The 22,954-nt window shown below is 34.8% G+C and overlaps 4 protein-coding genes across 4 annotated transcripts in view; 2 read left to right on the top strand and 2 right to left on the bottom strand.

The window, feature by feature from the left end:
* The first annotated feature begins 7,148 nt into the window (after positions 1–7,148).
* On the top strand, positions 7,149–11,390 carry LOC136797802 (glycoprotein 3-alpha-L-fucosyltransferase A-like). Its single transcript, XM_067054387.1, has 2 exons — positions 7,149–7,996; positions 10,479–11,390. Exons 1-2 carry the CDS (start codon positions 7,149–7,151, stop codon positions 10,828–10,830), a joined length of 1,200 nt encoding a protein of 399 aa, XP_066910488.1. The 3' UTR covers positions 10,831–11,390.
* Positions 11,391–12,794: 1,404 nt separating this feature from the next.
* LOC136797850 (neurofilament heavy polypeptide-like) lies at positions 12,795–14,125 on the bottom strand. The gene is made up of 2 exons (XM_067054434.1): positions 13,993–14,125; positions 12,795–13,841 (listed from the first exon to the last, which is right to left on the bottom strand). The coding sequence occupies exons 1-2, from the start codon at positions 14,075–14,077 to the stop codon at positions 12,958–12,960; spliced, it is 969 nt and encodes a 322-aa protein (XP_066910535.1). The 5' UTR covers positions 14,078–14,125; the 3' UTR covers positions 12,795–12,957.
* A 330-nt stretch (positions 14,126–14,455) lies between these two features.
* On the top strand, positions 14,456–17,591 carry LOC136797801 (clumping factor A-like). Its single transcript, XM_067054386.1, has 3 exons — positions 14,456–14,495; positions 14,770–15,384; positions 17,321–17,591. Exons 1-3 carry the CDS (start codon positions 14,456–14,458, stop codon positions 17,443–17,445), a joined length of 780 nt encoding a protein of 259 aa, XP_066910487.1. The 3' UTR covers positions 17,446–17,591.
* Positions 17,592–19,997: 2,406 nt separating this feature from the next.
* LOC136797800 (unconventional myosin-XV-like) overlaps positions 19,998–22,954 on the bottom strand; it is a 175,320-nt gene continuing 172,363 nt past the window's right edge. The window contains exons 61-63 of the mRNA XM_067054385.1: positions 22,084–22,106; positions 21,005–21,139; positions 19,998–20,010 (exon numbers count right to left, since the gene is read on the bottom strand). Of these exons, the coding sequence (XP_066910486.1) occupies positions 19,998–20,010; positions 21,005–21,139; positions 22,084–22,106 (171 nt within the window). The remainder of the gene's footprint in view (positions 20,011–21,004; positions 21,140–22,083; positions 22,107–22,954) is intronic.

The following is a 22,954-nucleotide window of genomic DNA, read 5'->3' as shown; positions in this document are numbered from 1 at the left end:
TTGGCTAACTACACAGGAAATGTTTTGGGTAAAATTGTCCCAACCGAAGGTTCACTCCAAACACTAGCCGTTTCTTGTCCTCGAAACTCAAAGCCAAGCAAAAGTTTGTACAGGGGAACATATTTCCCTTGAAGATTTTTGTTCTTAACAGCCGGAGCCACACTGTAGGTTAATGCCAGTGAAGACTTTGAAGTAAAGAATTGTTCTTACCAAACTTTCTTGTAGCTTTCTTCCCCTTGCTTCCTTTCGAGGTCTCTTCTCCGTCCGACAAGCTTGTTGAATCGGTCTATTCGCTGCTGCTCTCTTCACTGCTAATTTCTTCCACTCTCGAGCGCTATCTCTGCTTGGTAGATTTCTTACTCTTGTTTTTCTCCTTGTCGTTCGTAGTCAAATTGAGATGCTTCAATACCTCTTCCACTAACTTTGGGTAGAATATATGCTACACTTGTAGAATCGTTCGTAATAGTGTTTTCTTTTTCTTGTGCACGTTTTTTTTTTATAAGAACGTCAAAAATTTTCGAAGCCTTCGGATGTTCTTAGTTTTTTGGATTTGAAGCCTAAAAATGTTCTTAAAATGTTCTTATTTTCAGCATTTTTTGAGCATTTTGATGTAATTTCTTAAGAAATTGCATATTTTTAAGTCTCCAAAGCCTTAATATGTTATATGTTCTTAGAATGTTCTTAAATTTTTGGGCCTCGAAGCCTTATGTTCTTATATAGTTTGTTCTTATAAAAAAAAACGTGTAATGTCTCTAAATCTATGCTACGGTCGACTAATTTCTCTTTTAACAGCGAAATTTTTGTACGAGCGTTACAATTAATGCCCAATTAATTCTTTACATTTTTCTCGTATTTGTTTATCAGAAGGCATGATTGAATGTATATCACAAGATATAAACTTTAAAAAAATTTTCTGGCTAGATCTTGCACAGCTCCAATTACAGAAAGAAGGTTAGAGGCTCTGTTTTCCGAGGAGAATGAAAGCTAGGAATTTGCTGAACCGTGGAAAGTGCCGAACGGCCCCCTCTGATATGGCGTGATTTGCTCAGATGCAAGCTGGCTGAGAGGGCGTTGGAGCGTGCGGGTCGAAATAAAGTTAAAATGTGATTTAACCTTTACATTAAATCCCCATTTTGACTGGATCTTTTTAATAAATAGGTCAATTGAAACTGCCAATGCAGATGTCAAACTTACTTCTAAATCGTGACAAAATCACACCGACTGGTCATCTTGCGTATACACGTTTTTTTTTATAAGAACGTCAAAAATTTTCGAAGCCTTCGGATGTTCTTAGTTTTTTGGATTTGAAGCCTAAAAATGTTCTTAAAATGTTCTTATTTTCAGCACTTTTTGAGCATTTTGATGTAATTTCTTAAGAAATTGCATGTTTTTAAGTCTCCAAAGCCTTAGAATGTTCTTAGAATGTTCTTAAATCTTTGGGCCTCGAAGCCTTATGTTCTTATATAGTTTGTTCTTATAAAAAAAAACTTGTAATCAAATTGGAAGTAGACTAATTTCCTTGTCAAATTTTGGGAAAATGAGCATTCAATTTGAGCCAAAATTGACGTACTTATCTTAAACCTACAGCTGGAAAAGTCATTTTGATTGGCTCTTTTAAGAAAAGTCATTTTGATCGGCTTTTTTAAGAAATAGGTCAATTTGATTGGCTCTTTTAAGAAATAGGTCAATTTGATTGGCTCTTTCAAGAAATAGGTCAATTTGATTGGCTCTTTTAAGAAATAGGCTTTTTGATTGGCTCTTATTAAAATTTGAGTGCTTAGCCTCTTCAAAGTTATCTTTCTCGTAAACGAGATATTAAATACAAAATAGCCAAAGTTGACAGTGTAAGTAGGCGCGGCACTTCGTGGAGAGTCAAAGCTTATTATCTTAGCACAGCTGACACACAACGTTGTTTCGACGTTCAGTTTAACGTTATATGGACGTTTTGAACATTAGATAAACGTCGAAAAAACTTTTTGTGCCAGCTGGGAAAAGATTTATTCTGTGCATTTTAAGTACATAATTAATTATGAAAATTTTAGTTCTAGGTTCCCATATGTTGATTGTGTCTCTTACCTTCGACATATTTTACTTTTCAATTAATTCAAGATTGAATTTTTAGAACCAGATTTTGCTTCAGTGTGAGTTATAAAAATCATCTGGGATACGAAGAATTCTTTCCAAAAGGCTCTATCAAAAATTATAGTTTTATAGGTTCTAACTCTCGCTAATTCAAAGTCAAACGGAAAGTTCAATTTGTTTGAATCATGATGAAAGGAATTATATGGAAAGTATTTAACGGCGCAGGGGTTTTCCTTTAACGCGGACTGAGAATTAATTCGAATCATAAAAAGATTCGAATGATAGAAGTTAGATATGATAAACTGTTAGACCTTCAAAGAAATCCCGAATTACTTATTTCGGTCTGCTTGGCCCATAATTTAGGCTACCATAATTACCCGAAACAATCCAAAAGCTCCCTTGACAATCGAAAGGGATAAATCGTGAAAATTTGGTTTAGCTATTTTTTGCGACTTTGGCGCTTTTGATTATGACTGTTAAAGGGAACTTTTTGAATTTTTTGAGTAAGTACGGTATGTTTTAATACGGAACGGTACGTTGTAAACAACATCATATTTACGACTCATCGGCAATCATTTCTATTTTTCCTCTTAATCATCCTTTCTATTGTAATTGAGACTGTTCAAATAATGATTCTTGAAAATGCTACTTTAATCGATTTTAAGGATCATTAATTTGATAAAGATGTTTTCTTTTAATGAGCTTGATAAATGGTTTGATGCATGACTAGTTGATTCGAGTACGTTTTCTGCAAACAGCGTACACGTTTTTTTTATAAGAACAAACTATATAAGAACATAAGGCCCAAAAATTTAAGAACATTCTAAGAACATTCTAAGGCTTTGGAGACTTAAAAAGATACATTTTCTTAAGAAATTACATCAAAATGCTCAAAAAATGCTGAAAATAAGAACATTTTAAGAACATTTTTAGGCTTCAAATCCAAAAAACTAAGAACATCCGAAGGCTTCTAAAATTTTTGACGTTCTTATAAAAAAAAACGTGTATATTAGTGCATATTTTTTGGAAGAAAAATTTGAGCTACTTGTTCATCTCTTTTGCCGTTCTTCTTCTTTTTTTCGGGGTATAATCATTGAGCTCGAAGCCCGGAAGGGGCTCTAGAGATGAATCTTCACTTCCCATTTCCCATCTTGGAGCTCGGATCTAGCCCCTTCGGAACTTTGAAATCAATGGGTATAATGCGATGTACTAATTTTGTGCCAATATAAACTAACTCTGGTCAAATAATCAAGTTCATGACACTTCTATTTCTAGAGAAAATTATTTGAATTAGCAGTTCATAAATCGTTTTTTGCCAATGGTGTCCGCCTATTAAAGGATCCATCCTTTGCATTTTTTACTTTCTGGATCAAGGAACTTTAATTGGCCCAGCGCGCAGCGGAATGGACCTTTAAAACGCAACTGGTTGAAAAGATTTGACTTTGTGGGGGCCTGTGCGCGCAATTATCAATTGACGAATCCAGGCTAAAAATCGAGTCATCTGACTTTTTATTGTGCGCATGCATAAGAAAAAACCACATATGATTAATACCTCCGAGTAATATGGTCAAATCTCCCTTTTTTAAACTGTATGAAATACTTTTCTCAAAAGATTTCTATGTATAGAAAAAATTTGCTCCTGTAAATTAAGTTGTACAGCGACTCTGCAACGGAAAGTATGTTAACACTACCAAAACTGCTGGGCCTTTAACGTCACTTTGGCTTTCTTGTTTCGTTTTATAAAAAAATGAGCATATTTCTTGCGACTAACTAGGTATTTTTTTAGATTTTTTGCACAATGATGCAAAATGGTAATGTTTATAATCTGACAAAGCGCGATCTTCGAAAAAGAAAAAATTTTGGCAAGTCTGGGCCGCCAAAAAATGCCTAACATGAAATTTTAAGGACTATGTAAAAAGTTATGCGTCATTACGTTTTCTTTTTTTGCATAAAGACAGAGTACAAGGTCTGTAAAAGTGTTTGCAGCCGTTTTTGTTCGTAAAAATCTATTTTTATTTGGGGAAATTCGCTTTTGTCATTTTTAAGGAAAACGAGCATTTCTTACCGTGAAAAGCACAGGCCGATATCATATATTGACCTGTGCCGACCAATCCAGATTCTATTCAGCGCGCAATCAACGCAGAGAAAAGTAACCATGACGACCATCCAAGATCTTGGATGAAGTTTAAAGTTGATATTTTTATTCCCATTGTTGAAAACACAACTCAAAAATGTCATCAATACTTTTTAAAAAGAGTCAGTGATAGAAAATCATAAAATAAATAAGTCTGTCTATTATTTCGATTCAATTAAAGTGACATTTCCATAATTAAAAGTTAAGTAATTACTGCTATACATTTGGGGATCATGTAAAAGATTTCTTTCGAAAGAAGCTCATTTCAATTACACTTGGAGGTTTCTGGGGAATTCGTAAATAGTAAACTGCATACTGATACAGTCTGCTAGACATAAATATGGTAATGTTTGCTCTTAATCTTTGATTTATTCTACAGTGATTAGATTGACACACGCGCGATAAAATTTATATTATTCGTCTTCAGAGTTTGAAATATTCTCAACCTCTGATATTCAGGGTAAGCATTTCTCGCAATTAGCTTGACATTTTTTTCATTTTTCGTACGATGATGTAAAATGGTAATGTTTAAATTTGACGGGGGTCCGTCTTCAAAAGAGTCAAATTTGAGCCGAAAACTGCCTGAAAGTAGAGTTTTTTGGATTTTGAGCACGAAGTTTTCAGATTTTTTACTCAATGGTAAAAAATGGCCCAAATAATAATCCTCCAAATGTGACTTCCAGATTTTTTAATGAAAGATTTTAGACAAATTTGCGCCAAATTTTGGATTTTTTTCCAATATGTTTCTTCATTAGATTTGAGCTAATTTTACAGGAAAAGACTTTTTATCATCATGCTCAAAACTTAGCATAATTTGATTTTGGGGCTTTTTACCTTGTTCTTTCCTCAAAAAATAGGAAACAAAAAGGCCAAACATTTACAAGTATAATGTGTCTGGACAGCAGTTTTTAAAGAGGCGGGATTATCCATGTTACGATCGTCATTATGTATGTCAAAGATTTGTGGTGGTAATTCTGATATATAATTCTTTCGATAGTATCAGAAAAAAAGACTAAATGTTAATAAAGAAAAGTAAAACTTTTGACACTAGATGCTTATTCATTAAAGTGTGCCCCTATAGTCCCAATAAGGACTGATAGTGCACTTTTTTTATTCCTCTAAAGTCTTAAGATTATGATATTGATGGTTAATAATGATCAATTATCATTTATTTCTTCAAAATTCACAATTTTAATCCAAAATTCCGACCAATTTTTTGTTGAATTCCGTATTTGCAGACTGAAACAAACCAATTTTCCGTTTCCGAAACCTAATCTCCGGAATTCTGCCAAAACTTTCGTCAAATTCTGCCACTCCGCTCGAAAATAGGCATGATTTCACTCCCACGCCAACTGTGAACCCCCCACTATTTTAATTTCAACTTCATTTCGCACAAGGAGCCAATTTCTAAGGTCTGCAAAACATAAAAAGCTTAAATCTAACCATTAGATCTACTGATTTCAAAGCCCCGAAGGGGCTAGATCTGAAACTTTTGGATGGGAATTGAAGCCACTTATTTCCCAATCCCAATTGGAACCACCATACCCCCGTCTAAACGTTTCGGCAGATTGAAAAGATTTTCGTACTGGCAGTCATTTACATTCTACTCGACACCGTGGCCCTCATGCAATTGAGATGCCTTGGAGTTTTTACAACATACTTCACTAATTGGTCATTTAAAGTGATAGAGATGACGCGTTCTTTAGAAAAAGTAATAAGATTCTTTTATTACATCTTAACGACCAACCAAATCAAATGAGAGTAAAAACTCCAGCAAAACTCCCATGCAAACACCAGATTAAAAGTCAAATCTATCGACAAATTTGAAAAATATGTCGTAGGAAAACAGAAAAAAGCTACATTCAATCCATGATTCTAATGTGGTGAAAATTTTAATGCCTCACTTTTTCTTACTTGAGAAAGGTTGAAGATTCATCATTTCACCCTTCGGGTTTTTTAACTAAATACACCCCTTTCTCACAGACCTGGTAGGATTCTTTCCGAGAGTGGTGATGAAAATAACGGACGGAAACTCAATGGGGATTGACATTCCCATACTTCTATGGCTGGGAATTCAAGTCAGAAAATTCAGTGGGGATGGGAAAATAGCATAGTATTTCGCAGCGAGGGTTGGTTTATTTGATTATTTTCAGTGGGGACAAAAATTAGAGGACAATTTTCCACCGGGGACGATATTTTGGTCAGTGGGTCTGTGAGAAGGGGGTGTCTAAATGGGTAGATCCAAGGTTGGAACTTCCCCATTGCAAATCCCAAAGAATTTGCACCTCCCCCTAGATTTAGCATGTCTGTTACATCACACAAACACAATATAATCACGATATTATTAATCCAAACATCAACTTATAACCCTGTCACAGCGTCTGAATATTAACTTATCAAACACGCACATTAAAATCCCATAGGCAAGTAAACAGTATTACATACCTTCAAATTAAACATCGAATATTATGAAACACTCAAGCACTGTAATGGAGGAGGTCTTCTCAGTTACTAGCACCTTATTAACGGATTAAAAGCACTCCTCCTTTGTTATTATTCGTGATCCTTAGGCAATATAATAGCTGGCAAAATAACTTAACGATGACACTGAACTGGGGAAATTAGGTTATAACTTTACAAATAATTTCATATTATTGCATACTTGTGAGAGCACACTCTCAAGAGATCCAACAAAATAAGGAACATGCTTTTGAGAAAGTTATGCCTTTAGATCAATCGCTGGCTGTAAATATTAATGTGAAGTACAGGGCCACGAGTTTGACGACGCCCTTACATTGCCAAACTGCAATATAAGACAAACATGAGAGTTTTTTCACGTCGTTACTGTTTACCAAAGTTTATATTCATAGTTATTTGCTTATTTCTGTTGACTAACATTTGGGCTGTAAGGTTTTTGTATTTTACTACTACCATGGTGCGTGGTCAAAAAGTTACAATCAATTTAGTTATGGAAGGAAATTCAGAGAAAAAGACACAGAATCCATTGTCCGCAAAACACGATATTTCACGAATGTATCCTGCTTTTTCGTACAATTTCCACCTGACGTCTTCAAATAACTTGGAACGTGCTTCTGGGGTATTTGATCTACCTAATATGATTGTCACTGATCGAATCTTTTTACAATCAAAAACTAAAGTGAAAATGGTGAATAATAAAACTCTTAAGATCTTGTTATATTTTTATGATAAAACTATGACAGATGAGAAATTTCAAAGATCTCAATGTAGTGTGAAGAATTGTCGGTTTGTACGGAAGCCGAGAGACTATGAAACTGCTGATGCGGTGCTTTTTAAAGATATACCGGAACATCTGAAACGACCGGTATCGAAGCCCGGGCAACTGTGGGTTTACTATCAGCTTGAATCACCGGTGCACACAAGACGTTTACCGGAAAAATCTGTTTTTAACTGGACTGCTACTTATCGCCCAGATAGCACTGTAGAAGCTCCCTATGGGAAATTCGGTGAAAGAATTTTTCATAGAAAGATGAAGTTAAGACGAAATTACGCGAAAGGAAAGACCAAAAATATAGCTTGGTTTGTTTCGAATTGTGATAATTTGAACGGCCGTATGAAATATGTGAGAGAACTGAGGAAATATATTGATGTTGATATTTATGGAGATTGTGGGAATTTAACTTGTGATCGAGATTCAGTATCTTGTATGAGAATGCTGCAAAGAGAATATCGATTTTATTTGGCGTTTGAAAATTCCAATTGTCGACATTATATCACTGAAAAATTCTTCAAAACTTTTAGGTGAGCGTTCAATTGAAAACCTCATTTTCACTACCCGGTTTTTTCAGCTGAAATATCCAGTGTGGGATTCTCAAAATGTCTTTTCGAGTTGGATATTGGATATTGTATAGTTTAGTTTTCTAGTGGGGTATTTTAGGTATGTTCTCACAGAGTTATTATCCTTACAGACAGAAGGTGCTACCGATACTCGGAAAATAAACCGCACACTGGGCTCTTTTTTGGAATACCTTACCTTATAAAAAGTCGTGGGAAAAAAGTGACTAAAAAAGTCTATTCACTATAAGTGTGCACTCTTTTTTCTTTTACCTATAACCTTTGAAAGAATTCTTCAATCTTTATAAATTTGGTATTGTTGGAAAGATATTAGTGAGTGGAACAATATGAAATAAAAAAAACTTTAAAAAAATTATAAAAATGAAGATGAAAATGAAGAAGAAAAAAATGAAGATCTTGTAGAAAAATGGTATAACTTTCATTTTCACTGGAGAGATTATTTGATCTTAGGAGATCATCACTATGAAAAAATTTCATTAAAATATTTATTCAATATAAAGTTATGATACAAAGTTAATAAGTTCTTCAAAAATGGTTGAAATTTAGCAAAATCAAAAACATGAACGAAAAAACCGACAAAAAGCAAGAAAAACAACCATTTGAAGAAGCTAAACAAAACCAAACATGCACTCCCACCTCCTGCTCAGATGATGATGACCAAAACCGTCTAAAATGCCGAAAATGCCACCGCATGGTACACTACGAGTGCACACAATTACCGCTTTATCAGCTGCAAATTTTTGCCAACACTTATAACGAACAATATCTATGTCAGAATTGCGTGCGGATAACACGATCTCTAATGAGTAAAATAGGTGAGAACTCGTATCATATGATGCAGAGGGAGATTGAGAAGAAGGACGACGTCATTAAAAAGCTCAAAAACCAGCTAGCCAAGAACCGCAGCCTTAAGAACGATATCGAAAACATCTTAACCAATAAGATGGCTGACTTTGAAATAAAAACCAAGCAGATTATAAAAGAAGAAATAAAGCAAACGACGAATTACATAGAAAAAACATCAGAAAAAACATACGCTGAAATAACTAAGAAACACAAGGATAATTTCAAATCAGCAGTGAGAGAACACCAACAAGAAAACAAGAATGAAGAAAGAGACATCGAATCAAGAAAACGAAATATTATTATACATGGAATGATGGAATTAGAGGTAGACAACAAAGAGGAACAACAGGAACAAGACAAAATAGATATTGAAGGTATACTAGGTAACATTGGCGTCCAAGATATCAAACCGTCCCACCATCATCGCATTGGACAAAGCCGAAAAGGGCTACATTGGCGTCCAATCAAGTTGATCTTAAAAAGTATAGAGGAAAAAGAACGGATAATGCAAAATCTGCATAAGCTGAAACGATTCAATGAAATTGGTGGCTTTAGCATCACAGACGACTTCACCATCAACGAAAGAAAAATTATTAAAGCTATGTGCCAAAAGGCGAATAAAATGAATTTAAAAAATGATGATTTCGTTTGGCATGTAAGAGGAAGCCCTAGAACAAACCTTCGCCTAGTTCGAAAACCTAGGACAAAGACCAAAACAACGTCTTCTCTTCTGTCCATATCTTCTGACGACTGGACGACAGATGAAGAATTAGACAATTTATAAATCTAAAATTATTTCGTAGAGGTCGATAGACCTGTGAAATATAATTCTATGAATAAATAAGTGAGTGACCCCAAAAAACAGCAAAAAACTGCAGAAAGCGTTTTTGGACGTCAATCAGCTTATAACTTTGTTTGATATCTTTTGATTGAATGATTATTTTTGAGAATTTTTTTCACAGTGATGACGTTCGATGATTAAGGATTCACTTCAGTGAAAATGATAGTTATAGCACTTTTCTACAAGATCTTCATTTTTTTCTTCTTCATTTTCATCTTCCTTTTTATAATCTTTTCAAAGTTTTTTTTATTTCAAATTGTTTCACTCAGTAATATCTTTCCATTAATACCAAATTTATAAAGATTGAAGAATTCCTTCAAAAGTTATAGGCAAATGAAAAAAGAGTGCACACTTATCGTGAATAGAATGTAATAAATCATTCAGTGAATAAATTCTTATAGCCGTCGAATTTTATTGCCGACGATTATTTTTACCGACGATTAATTCTTGCCAACGAATGTTTTTACCAAATATATTGGGGGCTGAAATTGATTACTTTAGAGCCAAATTTTGCGCTTATGTCCTACTTACAATAAAGGATTGCAACTATTGATCAGTTTAATGGTATTTTCTATTCTATCTTAATTCCTCGGCAAAACTATTCGTCGTTAAAAACTATTTATAGGTAAAAAGTGACGAAATTATTAGCAAGTGACGAAATCTTTTTCGGCGAATCTTCTATGCTGACGAATATACGGAAGCAGAAGTTTTTTTCGAACTATAAACTCCTTTTCTTTTCAGTTACGATGTGATTCCAATCGTGATGGGAGCACCACTCAAAGACTATCAATCCATCGCTCCTACACATAGTTTTATACACGTTGACCAGTACAATTCTCCTCAGTCACTAGCAAGATATTTACATCAACTAAGTACAGATGACTCTATGTACAACAAATATTTTGAATGGAAAAAGTCCTACGAGCTGATAGACACTAATTTCATGTGTAGATTATGTGTGATGTTACATACCACAGACTATGTAAAAACTCAATATCGAAATCTGACAAAATGGTGGAGAGAAAAGACTTGCTTGAAACCCTTGAGAAACCGTAAAGAGTTTTGGACTAAATGGACGGAGAAAGAATTGTAAATTATTCAAAAAAAATCAGAATCTAGAATGAAAAAATGGATACATATTACGGAAATTTTTATATCGTTGAATTACTCTTTATTATGAAAGGATATTTTTAGTGATAATTTTAGGTATGCCACTAAATTAATGAAAAAGTATCGCAGCTGAACTGTACCGGGTGGTCAGACAAAAATTGTGCTACTTGCAGGGCAATTAGTGCCATGGAAATTATATTCTGCTTTTGGTAGTTGCGCTGGAAACCTCGTCATAAGTGCTCATACTAAGAGAATTTCTAAACATCGACCAGAAATGGCGCCAACGACCAGCTTACCAAGACCGGTGACCAGATAAATTTGGATTATCGAGTTTGTACTCTCTCCACCGTAGAAAATATCTAATTTTCTAAAGTTAAAAAAGTGACATTTGAAGTAGCCAGTCATTTTATTGACAAAAGTTACACTATATTACAAAAATATTAGCAGTGTCATTACCCTATTAGCCCTAGGTGGGGTAATCTACCACGCTGGAGTTCTTTTGTGTATATCTCGGAAAAAATTTAAAACGACTTGAAACTTTTTGACTTTTGATAAAATCTTTTTAAGAGTACTTGTGCAAACTATTAGGGTCATTTTTAAAACAGTTGAAAAAATCTTCATTTTTTTTATTTTCATTTTTCTTCTTCAATTTCAAACTTTTCAAAAAACCCATATCCTTTTGGACATTCTCCTTGGAAATATCTTTCCAACGGTATATAGCTTACTAACATAGCATAAATGAGTGTCCACATATTTTTGAGACAGACTTTAATTGCTCTGCGATCTCTTTTCGGAAGTTCCGAATGCTCTTTTGTGACGTTCTGTAAAATTTAGTAATTTGTTCTAATAGACACTTATTCTTTTATTCCACTTCCATGGTAACCTGATAGATCAATCAACAAAATGCACAAAATCGTAGTGAATACAAGTAAATCGCGAAACAATTTTAAGGTAGAGATTTCCTGATATTATAGGCAAATCTATTTGCAAAACAAAAGTGCTGAGACTAAGTCAAAATACGTATTTAATTCTTTTTATTTAATTTATCCTTCAGAATATAGACAAGAAACTTCACGATTGAGAAAGTAAGCATTATCAGTGTAATTAAACCTTCATTAACTAAGCTAAACAATTTTTGTTTGACCACATTTTTCGCCCATCTGGGTAGATTGAAAAGTTTTAAATTACTGTAAATCCAAAAGAAACTCTCGGGTAAGTTATGGCATGTCTCAAAAACTGAAAATTACCATAATTTTTAGATCGCATTAGTCGACAGAAAATGACCAAACAAATGACTGAACATGAAGGGTACTATGATGTAGTTTCTAACCTGATGTGTAACCTAATTGTTTTTTCGCTAATTTTCGCGAAAAACCGCAAAAACTGATTATTACGTAATAATCGATGACGTCATCAAAACTAAAAATTGAATTTCTCAAGAATGGTTTATCCAATTGTCTTCAAACTTTCACCAAAGATGTATCTTACTAAAGTCGATCATTTGAAAAAATTTTTTTTTCGAAATTTTGATGACGTCAGCAGAAATTAGGGAAAAACGAAAAATCCTATTTTCTGCCGACGTCATCAAAAATTCGGAAAAATCTTTTTTCAAATGATGGACATTAGTAAGATACATCTTTGGTGAAAGTTTGAAAACAATTGGATAAACCATTCTTGAGAAATTCAATTTTTAGTTTTGATGACGTCATCGATTAATACGTAATAATCAGTTTTTGCGGTTTTTCGCGAAAATCAGCGAAATAACAATTAGGTTACACATCAGGTTAGAAACTACATCATAGTACCCTTCATGTTCAGTCATTTGTTTGGTCATTTTCTGTCGACTAATGCGATCTAAAAATTATGGTAAATTTAAGACATGCCATAACTTACCCGAGCTGTCTTGATTAGATTTTGATTCCCCAAAAAGACTTTGGAAATTCGAAATTGTTGTTGAAAAATAATTCCTTTTTTTCCATTTTTTTATTTATGTGAATAATTATTTCTATAGTGTACAAGTAACCAAACAAAATATAAATTGCATAATTCTAACAGACATTAACATTAATAACTACATCTTTGTCCTTTTTAATAGTACGTTGATTTTTAACTAGTCTATCGTAAGGAAGTAAAGCGTCTCCACCTTGGACGAACGACTTGGGTCCTTGAGCGTCTCCACCTTGGACGAACGACTTGGGTCCTTGAGCGTCTCCACCTTGGACGAACGACTTGGGTCCTTGAGCGTCTCCACCTTGGACGAACGACTTGGGTCCTTGAGCGTCTCCACCTTGGACGAACGACTTGGGTCCTTGAGCGTCTCCACCTTGGACGAACGACTTGGGTCCTTGAGCGTCTCCACCTTGGACGAACGACTTGGGTCCTTGAGCGTCTCCACCTTGGACGAACGACTTGGGTCCTTGAGCGTCTCCACCTGGACGAACGACTTGGGTCCTTGAGCGTCTCCACCTTGGACGAACGACTTGGGTCCTTGAGCGTCTCCACCTTGGACGAACGACTTGGGTCCTTGAGCGTCTCCACCTTGGACGAACGACTTGGGTCCTTGGGCGTCTCCACCTTGGACGAACGACTTGGGTCCTTGAGCGTCTCCGCCTTGGACGAACGACTTGGGTCCTTGAGCGTCTCCGCCTTGGACGAACGACTTGGGTCCTTGGGCGTCTCCGCCTTGGACGAACGACTTGGGTCCTTGGGCATCTCCGCCTTGGACGAACGACTTGGGTCCTTGAGCGTCTCCACCTTGGACGAACGATTTGGGTCCTTGGGCGTCTCCACCTTGGACGAACGACTTGGGTCCTTGGGCATCTCCACCTTGGACGAACGACTTGGATCCTTGAGCATCTCCACCTTGGACGAACGACTTGGATCCTTGAGCGTCTCCACTTTGGACGAACGACTTGGGTCCTTGAGCGTCTCCACCTTGGACGAACGACTTGGGTCCTTGCGCGTCTTGGTTCAAAGCATCTTTCAGTAGTTCGACTGAATAGAAAGAAAAAATTTTTCCCGTTCTTAAAATTTTGCTATGATCATTGATATCCAGAGTTTTTCATGAGAAGTTTATACATTTATTAAAAGTTAATTTGATATTCACCTTAACAAAAACTGAATCAAATAATACTTTAGCACTTACTTAGTTCTTTATCACTGATGGACCTTGTTTCCAGCATGGAGATGTTGACCAAAAGGATAAACATTGCAGTTGAAAAGAGTTTCATCTTGATATCGATAAGGCTGTCACGCAAATTTCTCACTAAACATTTGTTCCTTCAAAGTGCTTAGTGGCTTCATAAATTTCTACTCTTTTTATAGTTTAAAATTAAGTGGGCGTTAAAAGAATATGCTCTCTTGGGAGATCAGTTCGATCTTGAAGAAGTCCCAAATGATTAAAAAAGTGTTGCATTAAGAATTCTCAGGTGACAAAAAATACAAAAGGCAATAATATTTTTGATCAAGAGACTAAATCAAAATTTAGATTTTCCTTTGAGGTTCAATGGAATTAATTGACAACACATAAAAAGGGTAAAAAATCAAATCAACATTGCGACAAATAAAGTCAGTTTGAGAACTCTACTCGACGCTAGGAGATTGAAACGATGAATATTCTCGTAGTTGCAACTTTTTGTGTATTTTTTGGTAAGTGAAAACCTTATGAGTTCAAATGTTTTTCACATGATTGTTTAATTTTCAGAATATAAAACTTAGGTTCTTATGTCAAATTAGAGAAACTCCTTTTTGCTATTCCTATGAAGAAGAGTCTGGTATACCTCAGTTTTATGTGCTTTATATGGAATTTTAACAGTTTTCATTGTCGGATAATATTTTGAAAACGCCTCTAATTATGCTAGATTTGTTCCAGACTTTCGTTAAAAAGCTTTTATATTTACTTAGCCTACCTTTCGCATTATAGTGATCACCCAATCGAAGACAATCGACCATTACAAAAATGACCTCTTTCAGAACCCGACAGATGACAACGACGATCTTTATCAAGATGTCGATTTTGTTGTTAATTCAGTGGCCGATGATGAGGACGAAATTTTTGAAGAATTAGAGGATCTGGACAGCCAAGGTGTTGGACACCTGGTTTATAATGGAGATGAAAATATGGCTCCGACGAAACGCATTTCGACGTCGACTACTTCGACTGAGACGATTCCAACTACGCAAACTACTACCGAGATTACCCCAAAAGCCGAAATTATTCCGACAACTGCTACCGAAATTCTTGTGACAACTTCTGACGAACCTAAAGCATCCACCGAAAATATTCCCGAAACAATTGAACCCGATCAAACAAGTGAGAATATTCAATCAAGCTCAACCGATGAAATCCCTGTAACAACTTCAGAAAACATTCAATCGACTGACAATGCTGAGACAACCAAAGGTATAGTTACCATGACAACTGACATCTCCACTGAAGAACTGCGCATGACAGAAGAAATTCTCACAACAAAGCCAACTCGCGAAACAACAACCCATGGAAAAATCAGAAAACCAAAACTCTCTGCTATCATTCGAAGTGAGTTATTGTTACACTGCAAAAAATCATTTCTTAAAGAAAGTCACACATCTTATAGCAAGAAAGTTAAACTCCTAATAAGGAATTAAGTCTTAATACAAGAAAACGCCATTTCAATGTTTTTCATTTTCTTAGAATTTTCAAAAGTCGAAATACTGAATTCTTCGCTCAAGAAAAATAATCTTACTGTAAAGATTTTGTCAATATTTTTCTTATGTTAAGAAAATTACAATATTAATTTTCTTAAATTTTCTTAAAAAGGGCGAAAATTAATAGCAAGCGTATTTTTTAACAATAGGCTTTTACTCCTATTAACATATTTCTTTTATCTTTCGAATAAACATTTGAAAAAATGTTTCTCTGGAAATTGACGAAAAGATAGTACCAAAATGCTATGAGAAGATATAGGTTTGTTGAGTGTAAAATTTTAATTTTCAAAAAAGCACGCGGTGCGAGAAGACGTGTCTTCAAAAACTTAAAAGATAAGTATTTTTCTTTCATTGTTACTTTATCGTTTATTTATTGCTTTTTTGCCTGTAAAGCTATAACATACCACAGTTATAAGCTGATACATGTAAAGCAAATCTTTAAGCAAATTTTATTGAAGGAAATGGAAAGGAATAAGTAAGACAGCGTATTCAGGAAAATTCATGGATGTGGTCTATTCTCAAGTACTTTAAACGGTGCTGTTTGTAGTACCAGCCATAACGATTTTCGCTTAGCTGTATGAAGGTAAAAATGGGAAAGAACGAGTCAGTGGTATTTAGTAAAATTCATGGATGTGGTCTACTTTCAAGTGCTTTAACCAGTGCTGTTTTTAGTACCAGCCATAAATATTTTATAAGCTCAGCTGTATGATAGAGTGAAAAGTGAGTGACTATCCATGAAAATCTATTTATGTTGTGTATAAAATTCCAGGTCTTCCAGCTACTTTATCTGGTGCTCTAACAATTTATAAAAATATTTCTTATAGTAATATTTTCCTTTTTCTTATAAATAGTAGCGTATTCTATTACCGATAATTTATGTGAACTTTTTCTTGATTTAAGAAAATTAAAGAAGATATTTTCTCATCACAAGAAAATATTTATTTATAAAGTTAAGTAAAAAATACTTGACATAAGAAAAATTTTCTTAATGGTATAAGAAAAATTATCTTAAAAGAATTTTAAGAAAATTTTTCTTACCTATCGGAATAGAAAATATTTCTCATCTTAAGTAAGTTTTTACTTAACTCGTTATTTTTTTTCTTCTAACAAGAAATGATTTTTTGCAGTGTAATATGAAATCCTTTAAAATATCGAGAGTTCCTTTAATCGAGCAAGCTTTTGCAAGATTTAATTTCGTGAGCCGAAAAATTTTGGTTCATTTTCACAGTCATTATTTTGAACAATTTTGCGTGGATTTAAATTTGCGAGTTGGCGCTCTCACGTTATTTCGCGAGTTTTTTTTCGCAAAAATTGGCAAAAATTCGAGAAATTAAATCTTACGAAACGTACACCGGTCGAAGTATCTTCTTTTTTTGATGATTTAAGTTTATTTACCTAACTTTGTTGGGTAGGCAAAAATAACTACTGTAATCGGTATTCAGGAATGCGAATGGAAATTTTGGTTGAATGTCTTAGAGGATACACATTTTCTATAAGCTACTCCAATTTCTGGTTAGGGCTGGAATTGCAAAGCATTTAGCTCATTTTTGAAAAAATTTACTTTGACCGTGCCTGATATTACACCATATATGTGCTTATCGGGACATGGTTTATATCGTTCGAAATATTTAAATTTTACTTTACGAAACGGTGAAAAATTTGGCTAATTCTAATGCTCGAGCCTTAGCAACCTGGTTGCCTATATAAAAAAATGTGCAGAGGATATCAACATATGGATAAACTAGCGTTTCAGCTAGAGACTTAATCTGTGTAAATTTTCTTCTTAGTATTGTTGGTTAAGATGAAAGCGATGGAGAGAAAACAACGTACATTGGGTGCCATTGTCATGAAGCTCAACACCAGACTCGTTCGATTGGTGTTGAAAACAAAAATGAAGAAAATCTCGCTTTAGAATATTCCTTGTAGTAATTTTTGTAGCTTTGTTAAATTAAAATTTTTCTTGGTTTTTTATTCAATACATATTTTCGATCACAGTTAACGTTACTATATCGTACAATACTTTATTATCAAATTTGTCCGTAAAATTAAACTTCATGACCCTGGTAAAAATTCTTGATAAGATCTTTCAAGATCTTTAATAAGTAAGAATCTTTAAAAATCTTTGTAAGATCTTACAACGATTCTTAGGCAATCTTGAAAATTTCTTCCAACAAAAAGATCTTTAAAGATCTTGTAAATAAATTGTTAAGAATTGTCAAGATTCTTTCCGCATATTTATAGTAAGAAAATTTATTATTTCTTATTAAGTTCTTTTTAAGCAGAATCTTACGAAATCTTGAGCCATAAATTATTTTAAGATTCTTTGCGTAACTTATAAAGTTTTTATAAAGAGACTTTCCAAATCTTAACTAACTATTATGTGCCAAGAAGCTTTAAGATTTTTAGTGGTTCTTAATCAAGTTCGGGTTAAGAATCTTAAAAACACATAAATTTCTGGTTATGATTGTTTTTCATAAGAAGGAGTCTTTAGATTCAAGGAGAGCAATCTCTTAGGATAATATTTACGAATCAGTTTTTGGTCAGCTTCGAAATATGGTAAGTGGTTTTTCTTTTGTGTGGTTGTTATCATTGACTGTATTAATGCTTGGATGATTAATGGGAAGTATTCACGAGGTCATCAGTTAAATGCTGTCACTCGAGCGAAGCTTTCGGCTTTTATTCAATAACTGTAGGGGAATAGTAGTAAGATTCTGTCAGCGACCGTAGTGCAGTGGTAGAGCATCCGCCTACGGTGCGCAAGGTTGTGGGTTCAACCCCCAGCCGGGTCATGCCAAAGAGTCCCAAAATGGTACTTGATACCTCTCTGCTTGATGCTCAGCAATTAAGAGAAGGATCAAGGGTAAGTGGAGCAATCCAGGGAGAAAGAGTGGCACCATCCTCTACCTTCGGGTGGAACTGCGGTCGTAGACTTATTTTTACTTAAGATTCCGACAAGATCTTGAATCACTGTAAGGGACAAGAATCTTATTCAAAACTTATAAAAAAGTCTTATCAGATCGTTAAAGATCTTGAAAGATCTTGGCACGTTCGTAGTAAGAAACTGAAAAAGAATAAGCAAAGTTTCTTGATAAGATCCTTTCAAGAACTTTTCAAGAATTTTTACCAGGGGAATAAAAAAGGCTGTAGTTCTCTATACTAAAGTTGCCTCCTTCGTTTCAGCAACTTTAACCTGATAACAGATGTTGATAATTTTCTTACGCGCACGGTAGACCTCGGAAGGCGCTTGAAAATTAAACATCTGAGGAAAATAGTCCTCCCGCGGAAAATTCTACAACAAGAATCTAGCTGCGCGCCAGAAAGTCAAAAATTGATACGGCGCCCTATTCATAAACGCAATCACGCAACTTTGATGTCATTCCTAGTCCTTTTAGACGAACGCGGTCCTTACGATTTCGAGATGCATATTCGTCAGATTGTTTTGTTTTCACACATCCCTTTAGGGCTTAAGTGTAGGTGGACAGAAAACAGTCACAATCTGATCTCAGGTTACTTTAATGCGGCTGTTCTGACATTGCCATCGAGGGGAAAATATCATTGTTTAAGCAATACCCCCTGGAAAGATAATTCAGTGTGCATTTTTGTATTGAAATCTGTTTTCTAAAAGTACGAGGAAAGACATGGCAAATTAAGTATGCTTGGCTAAATCCTAGTTTGTTACATTTCTGAGGCTTTGGATGTTTTTCAATTTCAGTATTTTGGAGGCAGCAAGCCTTGTTATTAACTTTAGCCATCGAAGCCTTACCTTCTTATATAGTTTGTTCTTACAAGAAACAGTGTTTTGCACATTGTGTCGTAGGCTCATTTTCAGGTGGCTTCAGCAAAATAAGAAATGAATATGACCCAGAAGAACAAAAGTGACTTTAAAGGTACTAGCCTGCGTTTCTTCCTTCGTAAATTAGTTTTTATTTGTTCCTTTTATTTATTTTGTTTTAAAACTTTAATTGTTGATGCAGCGGTGCTACTGAATAAATTAAACATAACACCTTCTGTTGTAAGAAAATATTGAAAATTTTAAAGTTTGTATTTAACGGGGAATTTCCGAAGCCAAAGCACGCGATCAAAGAGGAGGCCTCTATTCCCTGGGGGATACTTAGGCAAAATTAGGCTTAAGGGTCCGTTTTACATCCTTCAAAGTCTCTCTAAGTCTAAGGGTCGGAAAAACCAAAAAGCTTTAAATTAGTCTCTCTCTAATAACTCAATGAAGAGGGCTGATCGCTTAAGCTAAAACTTCAAAGAACAAGACCAAAACATCCCATAGGATAAGAAGGTTCAGCTGCCCATAATCTCTAAAAGAATCCCCCTAAACCTGAACCCCTGCTACAAAATCTTAGGCCTAGTTATACTTTGTTTTTCATTTTTTTTAGTGTAGGACCTTGGTAGAGGTTTAAAAAAGGGGTGAATATGGGAATATTTTTAACAATTCTTGATTTTTCTTGAGAATTTTTATTCTTTATCCCTGAATAATAATATACATGGATAACAAATACAGAGTTGTAAGCAACAATAGTTTACCTGAAAAAAATAAAAATAAAAACATGGGTTGTAAGTGGAATTTGGTGAAAATTTGGACACGGAATTCAAGAAATAAGGTCCTAAGTGAGACTTACACAGAATTTGATGTTTTAGTCCGGAAAAACAATTTTCTTCGAAAAAAATTTGTTGAAATGTCGACATTTGAAAAAATAATTAAAATGTCCGGAATGATGACGGAATTTAGAAAGGAAAATATTGACAAGTCCTAATTCTTAGTATAATTCGTAAATCTCTAAAAAATGCAAAATTCAGCTTTTTATCAGTGAAAGTTAACAATTTCCCTTGGTAAAATTGCACATGAACAGAATCCCATTCATTAGAACACCTGCTTCTCACAGACCCACTTGGACCCCTTCCCACTGGAAGAATTGACCAAAATATCGTCCCTCCGGTGGTAAATTATCCTCCAATTTTTGTCACCCACTGAAAATAATGAAATAAACCAATTCTCACTGCAAACTGCAAAATATTCACTATTTTCCCAATCCCATTTCAAAGAACTAGTAAAATATACTCAAGGGAAAAACAGTTTTGGAGAGGGAGATTACCCCTAGGGGATACCATCGTCCAGAAGATGGAAATGGTTATATGTTAACCTACCAAAAGGTTAAATACTTTAAACGCCACCGCAGTTATGACTGATGCAAGTTTTGAAGAATCCAAAACAAACATTGCTGTCCAGATTTTGCTTGGTCACACTGACCACACAAGCACTCAAATCACTTTTGCACTAAAATTCAAAAATATGAAAATAAATTAAGTAAAACTAGTCGTTGGTCAAAAATACTTGTCTGCAAAAAATACGTCGACTTGAAGAATCTGTCGTTGAAATAACTTAGTCACCAAATTATTTTTCCATCATTTTTCCTGACGAATATTCTCTTCCAATAAGGTTTATTTATCCAAAAATAACTTACCTTTCCCAGACAAGAGAGTTTCTTATCAAAAGAATCTTTGACACACTTGTTTCTGGTATCGACACATTTGACCAGAGCTGTTTTGTTGTTCGTCTTTTTGGCAAGTTGGATGCATTTCTCTGATGCTGCTTCACACTGACAGAAAATAGATTGAATGATATGGAATATTTTCGTGATATTGGGCTCGAAGGGACTAGAAAGAAATCTTCATCCCTTCTCAAGCAGGAAATAGTGAAACCTTAAGATTTGCGCCATTAAAATGACGGATTGATTTTTCTTTTGAAATCTGACGACGAGTTTTACTTTCAATCTTGAGTTTGTGTGAAAACCACGCCGATCAGGCCATTTAAATGGGGAAAAAAGTGGGTTAATTTCCCTTCCAAGAGTTTCAAATCAAGCCACTTTGGTGTTATGAAATCTTGGTTATGCCAGAGCTGAGGTTGGTCTGTCTTTTGTGGGTATACTCTCAATCTTGTTCTCATTCTAACATTCTAGATCAGTTTCGAGTTATACTTTAAGCTGTAAATTACTTCGGATTTCTTGAAATTCAGCAATTCCAGACATTTTCAAAGTTGTATTTTTTTTGCAATTTCTACCCTTTGCAATCTTGGCTACTCTTACAAAAACACGCATTCACGGTCTTTTTTTCTCTATTTTCACGCATTCACGCAACCGAAAAGACATGGATGAACAAGTTTTTCAGATCCCTCTAAACCCTGGATCCGCCGCTGGTTAGGGTACCCTTTTTAACCTCTTCGAGTCCTAGGTAGGGTCGCAAAAACACCAAAATAGAAAAATCAGTCCCTCGTAGGGTGCCTTTTTCGGAAATTTGGGAAAAAGTAGAAAAGTTTGGAATTTTAGTCCCATTCAGGGTCACTTTTCTCGCAAATTTCGGCAAAATTTTTGAAAAAACGAGTCCCAAGGAAGGTTCCATTTTTCGAACCTCAGCGGAGCACCCCCCGTCGGTCGGCAAGGGTAGTACCCCCCGGGCTCTAAACTTCTAAAAAAGTAGAGCAGGCAGATTAGATAATCTATAATGAGGTCACCAATGAATGAAAATTATTTTTTATAAAACATACCTTGCGTTCAGCTCCTCCTCCATCTGAAAGAAAGTGAAAAAATGTGAAAATCAAGCAGAAAAGCAAAATAGAATCAGATTTAGAAATTTAATTGTAATGTAACTAAAATCTGGTTAAATTTCGAAGCCACTAAAATCATTGGAAAATAATGTTTTTACCTGCAAGGGCTAAGCAAGCAACAGCACAAAGTAATGCAAAAGTTAGAAGATTCATTTCTAATAGCAAACTTAGAAACTTAGAATCAGTTGTTTTAGAGGGCTTTTTTCCAAATCACTCAAATCCTGTGCTTGTCTTAGAAATTGAATTATTTATTAAAATTTTTGAAAATCAAGGCAGCCAAAATCAATATTGTCTGAGACCAAAAATTTATGCAGCTTCATTAAATTCAAATGTTGTAAAAAATACACAAACACTATCATCAAACAGGACCATAATATCACGAATGTTTCAAGAAATCTAAAAACCAGCTCCTAAAAGTCACGGGGTAGAAATATAAAAAAACGATGACATACAAATAGTGCATACAAACACCCCTGTCTCACAGCCCCGGTAAACTTTTTTCTTCAGTGGGGATAAAAATCCCTGTCAAAATCCCATTGTTCCAATTTTAAAAAATCCAGTGGGGATGGTTTTGGAGTGCAATTTTTAGACATTGATTTCCCAGTGGGGCTGAAATTCCCGGGTATTTTCCCACCGGGGAATTGACAGCACTTGTAAAGTATACAGCATATCATCTATTTCTATTTCTATTTCTATCCATTTATTTGCATAAGCCTAAAAAAGCTAACATCGCAAATATCAAGCTAACATCGCAAATCCTTGTACAAGTGAATTTTTTTAATGTGGAAAAAAATTCTCGCGTGTTAAGCTT

Source organism: Clytia hemisphaerica, unplaced genomic scaffold (assembly GCF_902728285.1).
Source record: "Clytia hemisphaerica strain Z4C2 unplaced genomic scaffold, Clytia hemisphaerica genome assembly, whole genome shotgun sequence".
Lineage (NCBI taxonomy): Eukaryota > Metazoa > Cnidaria > Hydrozoa > Leptothecata > Clytiidae > Clytia > Clytia hemisphaerica.
The sequence above is the reverse complement of the archived record's forward strand: the minus strand, read 5'-3'. Positions and strand labels throughout refer to the sequence as shown.